The sequence below is a fragment of the Crassostrea angulata genome, chromosome 6 (assembly GCF_025612915.1).
Source record: "Crassostrea angulata isolate pt1a10 chromosome 6, ASM2561291v2, whole genome shotgun sequence".
NCBI lineage: Eukaryota > Metazoa > Mollusca > Bivalvia > Ostreida > Ostreidae > Magallana > Magallana angulata.
The window spans coordinates 58,200,451-58,215,191 of record NC_069116.1 but is presented as its reverse complement, the minus strand read 5'-3'; the positions used below and the strand labels follow the sequence as shown (position 1 = coordinate 58,215,191).

Sequence of the window (14,741 nt, the reverse complement as noted above, 5' to 3'; positions counted from 1 at the left end):
GAAAAGTAAATCAAAACTTGAAGAAAAAAGAATCAAATTTCGTTGTATTTTTAGGAAGACTGAAGCAGACAATTTTTCAAGTGTAATAATACAAAATACGGCATGATAGAATAATCATTCTAGTGCTTCATTACATCTATTTCTTAAGCAGTCTCTTTTGAGTTCACATAAGTACGAGACATGTTGCGCGCGATGTCGGCCTGGTTTGTTTCAACAATCGACGTCACTATATTTAGTCTTGGATGAAGGGAAATATATATCTTTGCTCAGTTTATGATATACACAGGCGGTGCTCTTTGAGCAATGAGCTCTTTCGTTGTTTGGAATAAACGCTTCTCTGGACGCCACCTCTCCGCAAACTTGTGTCAAAAGTGAAAGTAGATCGTCACCGGCGGAACCGGAAGAAAACACTTGGTCTATAGCTGACAGCAGCCACCCACCCTCTAAATCTTCCGACCATGCATATTTACCTGAAATATATTCGCAAGTCAAACCATCTATATACACATCCTAAAAATAATTCACAAAATTATAAAGATACACTGTCAACTTTTGAATTGAAGCAATGTAGAATGGTTGTCATGACAACAACCTTACCTGAGGTGGATGAAAACATGACTAGGAAGTCGTTATAACAAGGAATTTGGAACACATCTTGGTTCAAAGAAATATCCTCACTTTGATCTTTATTTGATTCAAAATTTTCGGTATTCTCATTCAAATAAACGCCTTTATCGACGTCATTTCCTCTACAGGCCTACAACGGTAAGACAAATTCTATTTTACGTCATAGAAATTGAAAAATATCATTTAGACAACAATTTAAATCAAGTTTATGATCACAAGTTCTAAGTCTAAAGAACGAAACTTTTTTTACAGCTAAGTTATAGTTTGAAATCTATCATGCACATTTTGTTTTAAAACATCTAACATCAGAAGAAAAAAGGATAGCATTCACATATACATGTACCTGAACAAAGAACAGTCGAGGTTTCCCCCTGAGAGCCTTACAGTGTTGGTCGTTAAACATGTCCATGATGTGTCGGGTCCAAAGTGCGCCCTCATTATTCAAGACATAATGTTCTGTCTTAGTGTATCCTGGCTCCTGAGGGGAATTGGCGTAAAACCCGGGATCCTCCCCTCCGTGTGTGCTGATGACGCAGACAAAACAGTCACAGTCACTCGATATCTGAGTCTGGATATCTGTCAGAGACATTGTAAATTAGATATCTTAGTCTGGATATCTGTTAAAGACAATACAATCTAAATATCTCTATCTGGATATCTGTCCGAGACAATGTAATTTAGATATCGTAGTCTTGATATATGTCAGAGATAATGTAACTTAGATATCTCAATTTGGATATATATAATGTAATGCTTGTAAATAAGAATAGAACGAAAAAGATGTTACAATCGCCATATGGTCATCTATTATCTGCTATATAAAAAGGAGATATAGATGGTAGATCACGTGATGTATTTTATCCAATGACTTTGCGTCAATCTATTCCCTATACTAAGCCATCCTTTTTACAATATATTTAAAGTCGTTAAGCCTACAGCTAATGTCTTCCAAAAGATGCACGGCACAGGCACGCAGCATCGTTTTTGAAAGTGGGGGGGGGGGAGGGGTAGGCAGACTCAAGCAAAACAAAAAAGAAAAGAAAAAGGCAACTTTTCAAAATCTTCAAAAACCTTATCCGGGGTGGTGGTGGTGGGGCGGGTGGGGGGGGGGGCTGGTGTAGTATATTTATGACTTTAATTTCACTCGTGATTTCCTTATTTCATTCTAATTTTGTAAATGATCCCAAAATGTGGGGGAGGAGGCAACACTATCATAATTCAATTTTTTATATCTAAATTTAAACTAGCATTGAAGAACAATACTCACCCCAAAGATCTGAAACAAGCTGGTCACCTGTAAGGTTTATGAGTTGTCTAACTTCAAAATCCATCGATGTGAATAATCTGGACATGCTGTCAATATCGTGTTTCACCCCGGGTAAATTCTCGTCCTCGTTTGCGAACTCGTGGTTCATGATGAGGACGGCGTAGCCGCGCTTGCTGTGGGTGAAGCTGTAGCTGCTGTTTGTGTCGCGGCCTACTATTGGTTCGTTAGATGTTTGAGGGGATATAGGAGGGGCACCTGTACTGGACTGCTGACGGGATTGTGCCGTATTTCTGTTTAGAAACAATCATATTTTTATTTCTTTCTGATCTATACAGAGTAATAGTTTTTGCAACTTTGGTACCGAAAATGTCTAGTTATTTAAGAAATATTTTTAAAATCAATAGATCTTTATCTTAATATATTGATAATTATCTCTTACTTTAAAAATGACATCCAGAACTTGTCTATTGATCATTTGTTTAGATATTGTAGACATTTCATTGCATTGCACTACTAGTATTTGTTTCACCACGATTCATCGATCTTTTAATACATTTAAGAATAGACGAATTTCTATCGACACCAGGGTTTGTCTGTTAATTACGTTTGTAGAAATCGTAGAGAAGACGGTGAATTGAGTAGGTGGGGTGTCTCGAGAGAAACAGGTACATGTATATACTTACTCAACTCTCGGCTCCACAGAGCCAACGTCATTGTCCCCGGGCTGGGAACACAACATCCTGAAAACAATCAACGATACACACATGCACATAAATCTATTACTGGGAATTCGTTATAGCAAATTTAAGTAAATTATTTGGCCTGGGATTCGCTATAACCAAGATTTACTGTAGTGAATAACATTTAACAATGACCGGCTAAAAGGTGGGCTTGACCCGATTCATGGATGACTGTTGTAGCGAGATAATTGATAATTGGTTTAAGGTTAAAATTACCTGGACAATTCACCTGAACATCCTACCCGTCATCAGAGTGGGGAATCCCCTGGTTGAAAGTTTCACTTACGTATAGTCCTAAACAGTTCGTAAAACACTATGCGATGTGTCACTTCTTTCTGGTCCTACAAACAGTTTTTGTGAAGCACTACGAAACACTCAATATGGGGGCCATCTCATGAAGCTGTAAACTATACCCGGGCCACGAGGAACGCTTGGCGAACCTTTACTCTGGATGGACTCTAGACACAGTACAATGGCGACGAGGAACAACTAGCTAGCCTTGTTTGTCAACTACCACCTCTCCTAATCCGGGAGCACATGGACAGGATTTCCCCAATCTATATTTAGAATTCTGCTGGACGGTCTTATGCAATGAGCAGCAGATTAACGTGAAGGCGACAAATGACTGGTATCAGCGTTTATTGTATATATGTATACATGTGATAACAGCTGTGTGGTAAAAATCCATAGATCTTAAAATAGACATTATGATAGTTACTCAGCGTCTACTCACGTGTATCTGTTTTAATGATTGTTATCAATGATATCATTGTAGGAAGTTTTTAATCCTAGTTAATTCATTAAATAAAGGCTTACGCATGCCGATTGTTGCAATAATGCCATGGCTTACTGGCATGTGACCTAACGAAACCTTTGTGTTTAATGAGAAACTTCATATAAAGCAGGATCGGTTTGTCTTTCAAAGTTATCTAACATAATATTAACAACTAACAAAGTTGTTCTGCATTTGATTCATTTTTAAAGAGATATCTGTCATCTTAACAAATAAACAAAAAAATCGTGTCCTTAAAAGCGTTCATGATTTTTAATGAAAAAATAAGCAAATATTTACAATGCCTAATTAAAATGAAATCATTTAATATTTCTTCGTTTGATAAAATACTGGTGCTTCTGATTGGTCGAAAATTTTCTTTGATACCTGCATCAATAAATTTTCGCCGGATCTACTTTTCTCATCTGTTCTGATTTAACACTACAGAGAGAGAGAGAGAGAGAGAGAGAGAGAGAGAGAGAGAGAGAGAGAGAGAGAGAGAGAGCGAGCAGGAATTTCCAAAACACTGTCTACAAAATGTTAAGTTGTGTCTGTTTGATTGTCAGCAAACAAAATACAACTTTATGCACATGTATATAATAGTATGTATGTGCGACTTTTGTAAATGTTGTGATAACTAGATAGCCTGTGAGGTACATATCGGCTAAAATTTAACGTTTTCTAGATCTTTTCGTATTTCCCTATTTCTTGATTTTTTTGTATAACATTTGACATACCCAATATGCTAAAATCCTTATTTATCCGTTAAATTTTATTATTTAGAACCCAAAACATCTTGTTTTTGTGCTATTTAGCACGCCCTGAATTTGATGAGTTTTTACGATTTACTGTACCAGTTATCGGCTTCGTGGTAATAACATAGTAAAATCACTGTACGCTCATTGATCAAGTTTTCCGGTCAATTTTTCCTTTGACACGTCGATCAACAGAAAATTATTAAATTCATTTCTTAAATATTTTTTTATGACTGAATATGTAAACAATAGTCGTCTGTGGATGCTCTGCACGATTATTTTGGACTATATTCTCCAACAGTCGTTAACAACAATTTTTATTGGTAAAAAGAACACAAAACTGGTGGAAAAAGAAAACCGTTGAACAAGTGTTTCAGTACTATTTCGTGATTTGAAACAAATAAAAAGACAAAAGATTGATTTGTCTCGATAACACCGGACCGTATTTTAACTTGAAGATGCTTTCATCTCACTTGAACTTGTTCTTCTGCGTCTTCGGTTTCCATGTTCCCGTTCTGATTAACAGTGAAAAGATAGTTGTACTCCGGTAATGACGTAAGACTGACGTCATCATCTGTCGTCAGCGCTGATATGTATTCATCCTCCGCTATTCCTACTTGTTTGAGAATATTCCTAGCTCTCTCCGACATCTCCTCAAGGGGCTTCTTCTTAAATTTTACCGACTGAGAGCGAAAAACTGTGACCTCGCCAAAGCCTAGGGTCTCCAACCTCTCGAAAAACTTGACGGCTGCCCAAGACGGGTGAGTTGTCCGTGGGGATGAAGTCCTCTGTACTAACGGTACGGGAGGGAAGAGTCGATACTGACAGGCGTACGAAGAGGTAATGAACAGTCCTTTGGTCAGCAGACATTTTCTGATCTTGGCAAAACAAATCTGAACAAATATATTGTCACTACAGGTAAAGACACATGTTTTGTGCTGTGTCCTGTCGTTCAGTCGTTTTGGTGCGGGAATAAACCGACGATTCATGTGCAGCTGGTGGGGGCGGGGTTTCAAAGGTGGGGGTGGTGGGCGGAACTTGCCCCTTGGTCTCAGTACACTTGTCATGTTGTCCTGTTTTGGACTCTCGTTTTTAGATACACAAAGCTGGTCAGGTTCATAGTGTTGAAGATTCACCGTCTCTCTGCTCGGTGAAGTAGTCATCATACCATGCTGTTTTTGGTACTCTATTATCTGCTGCTGTGAAGTCTGAACACCCGGGTAATACATACTGCTCAGGCTCCGCTCCGTTTGATTTTCGTCACGGTCTCTGCTTTCCATCTGCCAAATTGTGACGTCAGATGATGACGAGGCTTCCATGGAGGGATTTTCTTCTTTATCCTCGCGTTTAGGTATAATTCTGGCTACTGGTTCATTATTTCCATCTAGAGTTATTTCTATAACATCATCTCCATTTTCTTGAGAATTAAAGGCATTGCGAACTTCCGTTGGCTTTAGCAATTCGACTTCACTACTCAATATGGAGTGGAAGAGCTGGGAGTAACCCGCGGAGTCGGAGCCGTGTAACAAAAGACATTTCTGTCGCAGCATGTACAAACAGATTACAAACATACCCTGAACAGTCGTTTTTGAAATCACATAGTCTGATCTGCTATCGGAAACAGCATGCGTCAGAGCATGGGAAACTGCACTTAATCGCGCCGTTTGGCTCATCACGTGATTAGCACAGCCTCGTTTTAACTCGTCGTTGTGGCACTCTTTCTTTATTGAATTCACCACTCCAGCCATTCTAAAATGAACCAAACAAATATTTAGACGTGCTCTATTTCAAGCGCATATTTTCATAGGTTAATTTTCAATACACAATCAAGAATTATGAACATTTAAATTAAATTATTACAAATTACAGTAAAACCATATTTTTAAACCTATTTAAATAATTTGTGAATTATTTTACAAAAGTACACATAATGTCATTGCATTAATTCCACCGTTACTAACCTTTCCAATTCTTGCAATGCATCGTCGCTAAATGTGTATGTAATATCATTGTTATTGTATAACTCGTGCACTCTCTGAAAAATGATATGAAGTGACGTACATTGTTTCAAAGAAAACGTCATTTCCTCCGAATCACGTGCACATAAAACTAAAACCCGGTCCAGCAGTCTCCCAGGATCGGGCCAGTTTATGATCTCTGTTATCTGTGCTCCCTGCACGGTTGCTGCAACATTGATGTTTTCACTGTAGGAAGCGTCTGAATAAGGGAATAAAACTGACTTCTGCAGGGTATACGAGTTCCAGAAATCTGGCGCTTTGGTCACTTGTTTCATCACTTCGTCTAGATCATCAATGACAAACAATCTGCTCCCATTCACGTTACATGTCTCTGTGACGCCATCAACATTCATTGCGTCTTTTAGTCCAGTCTCTGTTGACCTTGTTTCTTCTTCTTTAGTGACCCTGGTCTCGGTTTGAACTCGTCGGCTGCAACTTTTGATAAAGTTTAACACAGTAGTTTTCCTTTCACCGCGTCTAGCTGCAACTATGCCCATCAGACTTGGTCGCTCAATCCAGCTCTGGGTAATCTGTATTTTTGTTTTTGGTCCCATGAAATTAGCCGCAGAAACGAACAGTGGCAGCATAAAAAGATCAAGTTCGCAGCCCATTGACTGCGCATGCGCACTAAGTACTTCATAAACTTTGCCGTCCAGCACAAGTCCCCAGTCTATTTTGTAAGACTGTGCTAATTTAAATATTTCCATCTTTTCGTCCATATTAAAAATCTACCTACAAGAAATGAGATAAAATTTTATGTTCATCTTTTCACACGCTTTCAGATATCATTACACCCTGAACATATTGATGAAAATAATCAGTGAATCTTACCAGTTCCACGACAATAAGACCATCCCACCGAAAGACTGGCTATAAAAAGTTACCTTAAACCCACCACCCCAACCTCAACCTAAAAATACCTACTTATATTTTAAAGACATATATCAGTCAGGGTCAGCTTACTTGATAAAATTTAATTCCTCTGAATGAAAAAACTCAATCACTACACACACTATTATCCGGTGGGGTGGTGTTGATAGGGGGAGGGCATGGGTCATGTTATAATTATCTAATATCTAATGTAAGTGAAAGAAAAAACTCCTCTATTGACAACAATTTTTATAGCCATGTGTCATTGAGAATTTGAACAGAATAATTTTGTCGCTGATGAAGCAGAAATAATAAGTTTCAGTTTACAAACTTTTGTTTAAAACTCAATGCAAAAAATAGTTATGTTTAAATGTAGTACATGAACATAAATGTGTATTTATAAAGTACATGAATATGTTTGTTAAACTTAATGAAATTACTGTAACAAAAAAAATTCCCGGAAAAAAAATCCATGATGTAAATATTTAATGCATTAACTACATGTTTATTATTTCTCCTTTATTTTGTATTTTCATTATAATGATGCTATTATTTCTCCTTTATTTTGTATTCTCTATAAAATAATGAAATCTGATAAGCCATATTTAGCTTAATATAGAATAAATAAACTATAAAATACATTAGTAACAGTTTTAAAAATCATTTAAAATGTTTATTTTAAGTAGGACCGCTACTAATGCAAAAATTCACGTCGCATATCTCATTATCCAAAACAATAACAAACAACCACTGCAGAACAAAGCTACAAGCCTGCGATCAATCTAAACATAGCGACTAGCGAGGCCGGGGAACTAGTCAAATAGTTAGATACCAGAAGGGCGAATCGAGGTAATGATCTAAATCGGGGGAAACTTTTACAAATACACAACAGTTCAACAGTTGACTTACGTTAGTCCAACAACAAGAAAATGCATGTAAACATCCCCAACTTACCCCAAACACAGAGTGTAGCGACAACCTTAGCAAAATGGCGGATATTGCTGTAGTGGCACGCTAATCCGGGTTACCGCGCTAATGCTTGTCTACAGTGTTCTAAAAATAGATCCTCGCCAGTGCGTATGACTCAAAGCTGTCAGGTAAATAATAGCAAGCTAATAAAAGTTGTAAGATAGCCCGAGGGCCTTTGTAATGGACCTACAAGGCACGTGATGGTCGTTCTCACTTCAGAATTCAATGAAAACAGTTCACCGCACATGGCATTATTTTGGAAACCTTTGCTATTGTGTAGCACGAGTTATATTGACTGCAGTAGATAGCACTCGATTACCTATTTGATATCAAGCAAGGGGATAAATCTTCAAATCTTATTAAATATATTTCCCGATTGAAACATTTCATTTAAATTTCAAAATAGTATGTATTTATTATTAAACAATGTGTGCACCGGGTGGGGGTGGGGTGGGGTGGGGGGGGGGGGGGGGCATATGTACATTTTCCTGCAAAACATCAATGACATGTATTGAGGAAGTTATTATTTTAAAGAGAGTTTGTAAACACTAATACCAAGTAGTGTGATTAGCATGTTTTAACATCTTTGGAAAACATATGCTAACCCAAATTAACTGTCTAATACAGTATCTGGATTAAACTCAGTCATGATGGACAATAATTGCGATTTGCAGACAGGACAGATACATTTTTCCTAAATACATGCACATTTAGGCATGTCCGTTTTGATAACAGTTGATCAATATTTGTTAAATTTTCATTCTCAGTAAGTGGAAATATTTAGTCAATATCAGTTAACTTTGAAATCAATTATGACTTTTAATCGTTAAATTGGTAAATATGTAATTTGAATGAAGCGGTATGTAAAATTTTTAATTTTCACCTGAATGTGATTTTCAACCAAGAGAAAAAAACCGACACAGTTACCGGTTTATAATTTTTTTTAAACTCTAATCTAAAACATAGTTAATCTACCAACATTAAAGTACCAGCCTATTTACAATGCGATGAACGTTATCCCTCCTTATAAAAGTACGAGGACAGATCCTACTGGATTTAAAACAAATTATCCTTCATGTCAAGGGAAAAAATGAATTTAATCTTTTTAGCTATAAACCATTATCATCATAAAATAAAATGCATTATTCATTTTTTTTCATTTGAAGGACATAATACATTATCCATGCCAATTGTCTAATTAGAAATTTTCCTCTATAATTTAAAACTAGCTAATAAGAAAACACAAGAGTGTAGGTGTTGTTTTTCTTATGATTTGCTTGTTCCTATTACTATCATGTTTTTCTTCCTCGGTTTTCTTTCTTATGTACGAGATATATATGCAATGTAAATGTAGATATCCATGCGATGTACATGTAGATATCCATGCGATGTACATGTAGATATCCATGAAATGTACATGTAGATATCCATGAAATGTACATGTAGATATCCATGAAATGTACATGTAGATATCTAAAAATTAAAATATACATGTAGATATTTATAAAATATACATGTAGATATTTATAAAAAGTACATGAAGATATTTATAAAAAGTACATGTAGATGAGAAAATAGAATGGTGACCAGTGTAAAACAAACAATTGTTTTATGTCAATCTTGAGCCACACCCTTGGGACACAGGCACCCTACGTTATGATTTTCTTCTCATAATAAAAATTCCATCCATCTAATAATACACAAGTATATTATTTGGTAGAAGGTGTACATTTTTTATCATGAGAAAAAAATATAACGTAAGACACCTGAGACTTGGGACATCAAGGAAAGGTTCATGAGTTGCAGTTTCAAAGTGGGTCGAGAGGAAAGTGAATAGAAAAAGATATACTTTCACAACTCTTTTACTTCTCTCCTCGGACAAATTGGTCAGGAAATGTATATGAGGGTGATGAAACGGAAACGAATGTTTACACAGAGTGGAAACCACTATTGGTCAACTTGAAATATTAAGTGTGGATAAAGAAATCTATAACTAGAAAACTAATCTAAATGGAAATTAAAACTAAACCTAACGATGCGCCATGTTTTATTCAAATTATAATTAAGATAATGGATCATCGTGAAAAAATAAACTGGGTTGTCAATCATTCTCAATTCTCTTCAGTACCTTTATCATGTTCGTGCCCATTTGACGTTTTATTATAATACATGGTATCTATGTATATCAGGCACTTAGCATCGATTTTAAAAGTGGGGGGCCAGACTCATCCAAAAAATCTTGACAAGCAAAAAAAAAAAGAAAAAAAAGGGAATTTAAAGTTTCCCAAAATCTTCAAAATCCAAATCCGTGCTGGCGTAGTATATATCTTCAATTTCACTCCTCATTTCCTTTTTTTTTCATATCAATTTTTTACATACTCCCAAAAAAGTGGGACGGGGGGCAACTCCTTGATAATTCCATTTTTTATATGTAAATTTAAAATAAAAAGGTTGCTGCGAGAAAAAGTGGGGGTGCCCCCCCCCCCCCCCGATGCTACGTGCCTGTATATACAGAACATCCATATCAAAGCTGTCCTCTATGTTGCCCTCTTGTTCTTTCTGTTACTTTGATGTATTTCCTGCTATGCTTTTTAAAAAAAATTTTGTCTATTATCGTTTTTACTTATCTTGATGTGTTGCAATTTATAGATTTTTTTAAATGATGGTGAGTTGTATCATTATGCAACGTCATTTTTCTGTTCTTGAATGCAGAATACTATAAATTAAAGCGGGATTTTGCACGTAATGAACTATTTCAAAGTCTGCTCTGGAAAGATAAATTCTGATTTAAACCCTTTCGGATAAATCATGATAATTATGGGTATTGATGTAACTCTTTTTAAAAAGTAGGACTATGTTGTTAAAATTGTTCAAACCTATACAGGCACGTAGCGTGTGTGTGGTGGGTGGGCAGACTCACCAAAAAAAAACTTGACAAGCAAAATCAACAAGGTTCGCAATTATTGGAATTACTAATCGGGGGGGGGGGGGGGGACAATGCTTATAAATAACTTGGATTTCACGGTTAATTTCCTGATTTTTGCTCCAATTTTTTACACTATGGCATGTTTTAAGAAAGTTCATTTAACGCAATAACAACAGGGACATTTTTCGGTTCTACGGAGTCGGTTGTTTGTCTTTTTAAAATTTTCCGTTTCTAAAAACATGTGTCGATTAAAACACATTTTTAAAATTCATCCCTTCTAGAGAATTCTTAGGACAGTCATTTTTCGAAAATGACGGATAGTTGGGGATTGAATGTTATTTTGATCTTTAAAGGCATTTCCTCGTCGGAGAAAGATATAAGGAATAAGGAATCATTCTTTGAGTATTATGAGGTGATAATTTCGGTTGGGGCATGATCAAATCCAATAAAGGCCGAAGGGCTTTATGATAGATTTAATCACGCCCCGTCTGAAATTATCACCTCATAATATTCAAAGAATGATTCCTTATTACTTATATTTATATATTTTTAAGCCATCGTACGATTAAATCTATAAATATAAATTAGCAAACCCCGCTGGCGCCTCAATTTGGCGTCATTTGTATTATGGGTTATATAGTACAAAATCGATACGTAGTGTCATCACAGGCAAAGACACTGGAAAATGTAAATATACACGAGTAAGAACATTTATATTGATTAAAATTGATGATCTGGAGATGGAATATTATAAGTTTAGTCATTTTAATGAGGCATTAATTAGCTCGTTAGAAATAGATATACATGTATGTTGTAACCAATTAAATCAAATTGTTTAACATTCAAATACTATAAATTCAAGCAGGTTAACAACTATCAAAGCGAAAAAAAGACGTTTATTAATTCTAATGTTTACTGCTTATAAAATTTTCTCTCATTTACTTTATTTTCTTTCATTAAAAATGCAATCATGAAAATGGAATTAGCTTTTATTCGATAGCTAATAATAATAATAATAAAATAATAATCATCAACATCATCATCTTCATCATCACCATCATCATCATCATATATTACTGACGTCTGTTATCCTCCTCCTCATCATCATCTTTTACTGTTATCCTTCTCCTCATCCTCCTCATCATAATCTATCTATGTGAAGAGACACAGACAGTGCTAACAATGATGTAAGACCAAATAATGAAAATCCAATCACAAATCTCTGTGTATATACTGGTATGAAAATACATTAAAGAGATATATATTCATGTATTGTACTTATTACTTTCCCCTATGTAACAAGCATCTGTTGAAGAATTAATACTGTTTCTATTTCAGTCGTGTGTATATTCTTCCTTGTTTTCAATGTTTTTGATTTTATAACCGCGTCCACTTTCAAATCGACTCAGTTCTGTTGTGGCTCTGGTGAAAACTACAGGAAAAGGAAGCAATTGGAAAAAAGTCGGTTGGTACAATATAGAAGCCGAACGTTAACAGAGAGGGGGTTAGGGTGATGAGATGGGCGAGTTCACGTTTGGGAGTTCCCGTGAGGTGCTGCCCCTTTGTAGGAAGCATGACGAGGACAGGGACATGTGCTGTGAGGACTGTAAGACCATCTTCTGTGTGACGTGTGGTCAGACAGAACACAAAGAACACAACTGGGGCAGCATCAAGAAAATATCGTCCGAAAAACGGAGAGACATTCCCAAAATCAGCCAGGCAATACGTGGCTGTGTGCAGGAAATAACCGAGAGCCTCTCCTTCGTGTCTCAGATGGAGTACGAGCAAGAAAAAAGACATTCGGGGCAAATCAGAAAGCTTGTGAAACAGCAGGACGAGATGGTATCCGAGGTGTTCAAGATCACTAACGCCAACATCGAGAAATCCAAAGGAATCTACTCCCGTTGTCAACAAAAGCTTGCTACCTTAAAAACCAATATGAACAACTATAAACGAGAACTGCTGGATAAGGTCCAGTTTCTGGACTCGCAGTCAGGTAGCATGACGGGATTCCAGCTGATCGAGACAAGGAACGACGCTGAGGCAGTGATTGCTGAGGTCAACAACATCGACTTGACGGCGTACGGACATCTACCCTGCTTCTTTAAAGGTCAGATGGACTACCAAGCACTGAAGGCCATGTACGGTACACTGATGGACCCGGAACATATAAAAGTATCGAGACTAGCGAATTTCAAGAACTTTTCGAACACGATCGTCTCCATACATTCGGTATCGGAAGATTTGGCCTGGGTTCACGGATGGGACTGTAGTGCCTATTTATTGAGCAATATTGGTGTTACTAAAAAGACGATAGAAATGAACAGTCTTTCTAACGACTTCATCGTGGGACCCGGTGGGATTCACATCTTTACAGACTTTGAAAACGATGAAATTAAAAAAATGGATGAAAATGGAAGAGTCTCTGTCATTGTATCGACGAAGCCGCTCACCCCCATTGGGATTGGGAAATCTTTGGACGGGAACATGCTAGTGGCGCTGGTAGATGACTACAGCTTCAAGATCAACACAAACAGCAAACGCTTGCTCAAGCTGATCTCCATTGACGGAGAAGAAATGAGGGCGTTTGAATTTGATAAAGATGGCTCAACAAAGCTGTTTACCAAACCTCATCGCGTGTTTCAAAATTATAACACTGATATTTGCGTCATAGACCAGATCGGCCAATCAAGTGGCGTTCTCCGGGTACTCTCGTCAGATGGCGCAGTCAAGTTTGATTACCGCGGGAATTATGTCAAGAAACGTTTTGATCCCCGTGGGTTGGTGTGTGATGGAAACTGTAACATAATCGTCACCGACTGCCTCCATAGCTTCATCCACATGTTGAGTCCGTGTGGCGAGTTCATCCGGTACATTGTGACTAAGCAGGAGGCGATCGATTCGCCATACTCGGTTGACCTCACAAAGTCTAGTTTGTGGGTAGGTGGAAAAAATGGAGAAATCAGTGTGTATCGATATATTTCTGATCCAAACAATTAAAGTATATCAATGGTATTTCAAAATGTGAAGTGACAAAATGAAAAAAAAAACGTGATCACATTTACCGGTACTCAAAATTTGATACAATCGCATTGTTTCTTTTCAACTCAAACTTTGAGATAAACTTGCTATTGAATTACCATGTACTACTCTATGCATCTACAAGTATTGAAGTTGTATCATGGTTAATATCTACTGTTTGCAAAAATGTTTGATAACGATTTCCTTAAAATAAATATAATGTATTTTTGTCTTTACGTCAAATTGGAAAAGTTATTGGTCATTTTGACTTTATAATTAACCCCGTGTTGTGTCTCTACTCTGGGAATAAGGAAGTTGGAAACGGGAACATCACAAAGCATTTATTAGTCCCTATTATCCCAATACACGGCTCTGCACAAGTTCCTTGAGATAGCTCTGACTTCAGACATCACCCGCCTGTATTTTCCTGTCAGTAACAGTGCTAACTGGGATGTGTCGTGTTGAATTTTGATTTAAAGACTCGTTCACACGTAAACGTAAGACTTTATTTGGCACTTATAATTAAGTGCTGTTGAAATATTATATACTGAAGTGATAGAACTTGTGTAGTGGTAGGCCAGATGGCCTTTCCGGTGCCAGACTAACCATGAGGAAGTTCATATTGTGACAAAACAAATGTCAGTGGTTTAATTTTTGAAAACATGTTTATTTACTAGCAAGGAGAAAAATCATTCTGCTGCAACAATACAATTTGAACCATAGATATCGGCTTATATAGTCCCATGGTAAAGCACCTGACTCTGGTTTTACACCTG

At 36.8% G+C, this 14,741-nt stretch overlaps 2 protein-coding genes across 2 annotated transcripts; one reads left to right on the top strand and one right to left on the bottom strand.

The window, feature by feature from the left end:
* Positions 1 to 22: 22 nt before the first annotated feature.
* LOC128187814 (uncharacterized) lies at positions 23 to 8,153 on the bottom strand. The gene is made up of 9 exons (XM_052858422.1): positions 8,004 to 8,153; positions 6,123 to 6,911; positions 4,635 to 5,910; positions 2,877 to 2,899; positions 2,578 to 2,634; positions 1,895 to 2,184; positions 971 to 1,203; positions 598 to 757; positions 23 to 470 (listed from the first exon to the last, which is right to left on the bottom strand). The coding sequence occupies exons 2-9, from the start codon at positions 6,896 to 6,898 to the stop codon at positions 211 to 213; spliced, it is 3,075 nt and encodes a 1,024-aa protein (XP_052714382.1). The 5' UTR covers positions 6,899 to 6,911; positions 8,004 to 8,153; the 3' UTR covers positions 23 to 210.
* A 4,309-nt stretch (positions 8,154 to 12,462) lies between these two features.
* LOC128187634 (uncharacterized) lies at positions 12,463 to 13,944 on the top strand. Its single transcript, XM_052858041.1, has one exon. The coding sequence runs from the start codon at positions 12,463 to 12,465 to the stop codon at positions 13,942 to 13,944; it is 1,482 nt and encodes a 493-aa protein (XP_052714001.1).
* Positions 13,945 to 14,741: the final 797 nt, after the last annotated feature.

Bases quoted from the DNA above. Each gene is read 5' to 3' on its own strand.
- LOC128187634 (XM_052858041.1), top strand. From the start codon at position 12,463: ATGGGCGAGTTCACGTTTGGGAGTTCCCGTGAGGTGCTGCCCCTTTGT.
- LOC128187814 (XM_052858422.1), bottom strand. From the start codon at position 6,898: ATGGACGAAAAGATGGAAATATTTAAATTAGCACAGTCTTACAAAATA. The intron at 758-970 runs GTACATGTATAT...TTACCGTTGTAG, and splicing joins CTCGACTGTTCTTTGTTCAG to GCCTGTAGAGGAAATGACGT. The intron at 471-597 runs GTAAGGTTGTTG...AATATATTTCAG, and splicing joins CATGTTTTCATCCACCTCAG to GTAAATATGCATGGTCGGAA.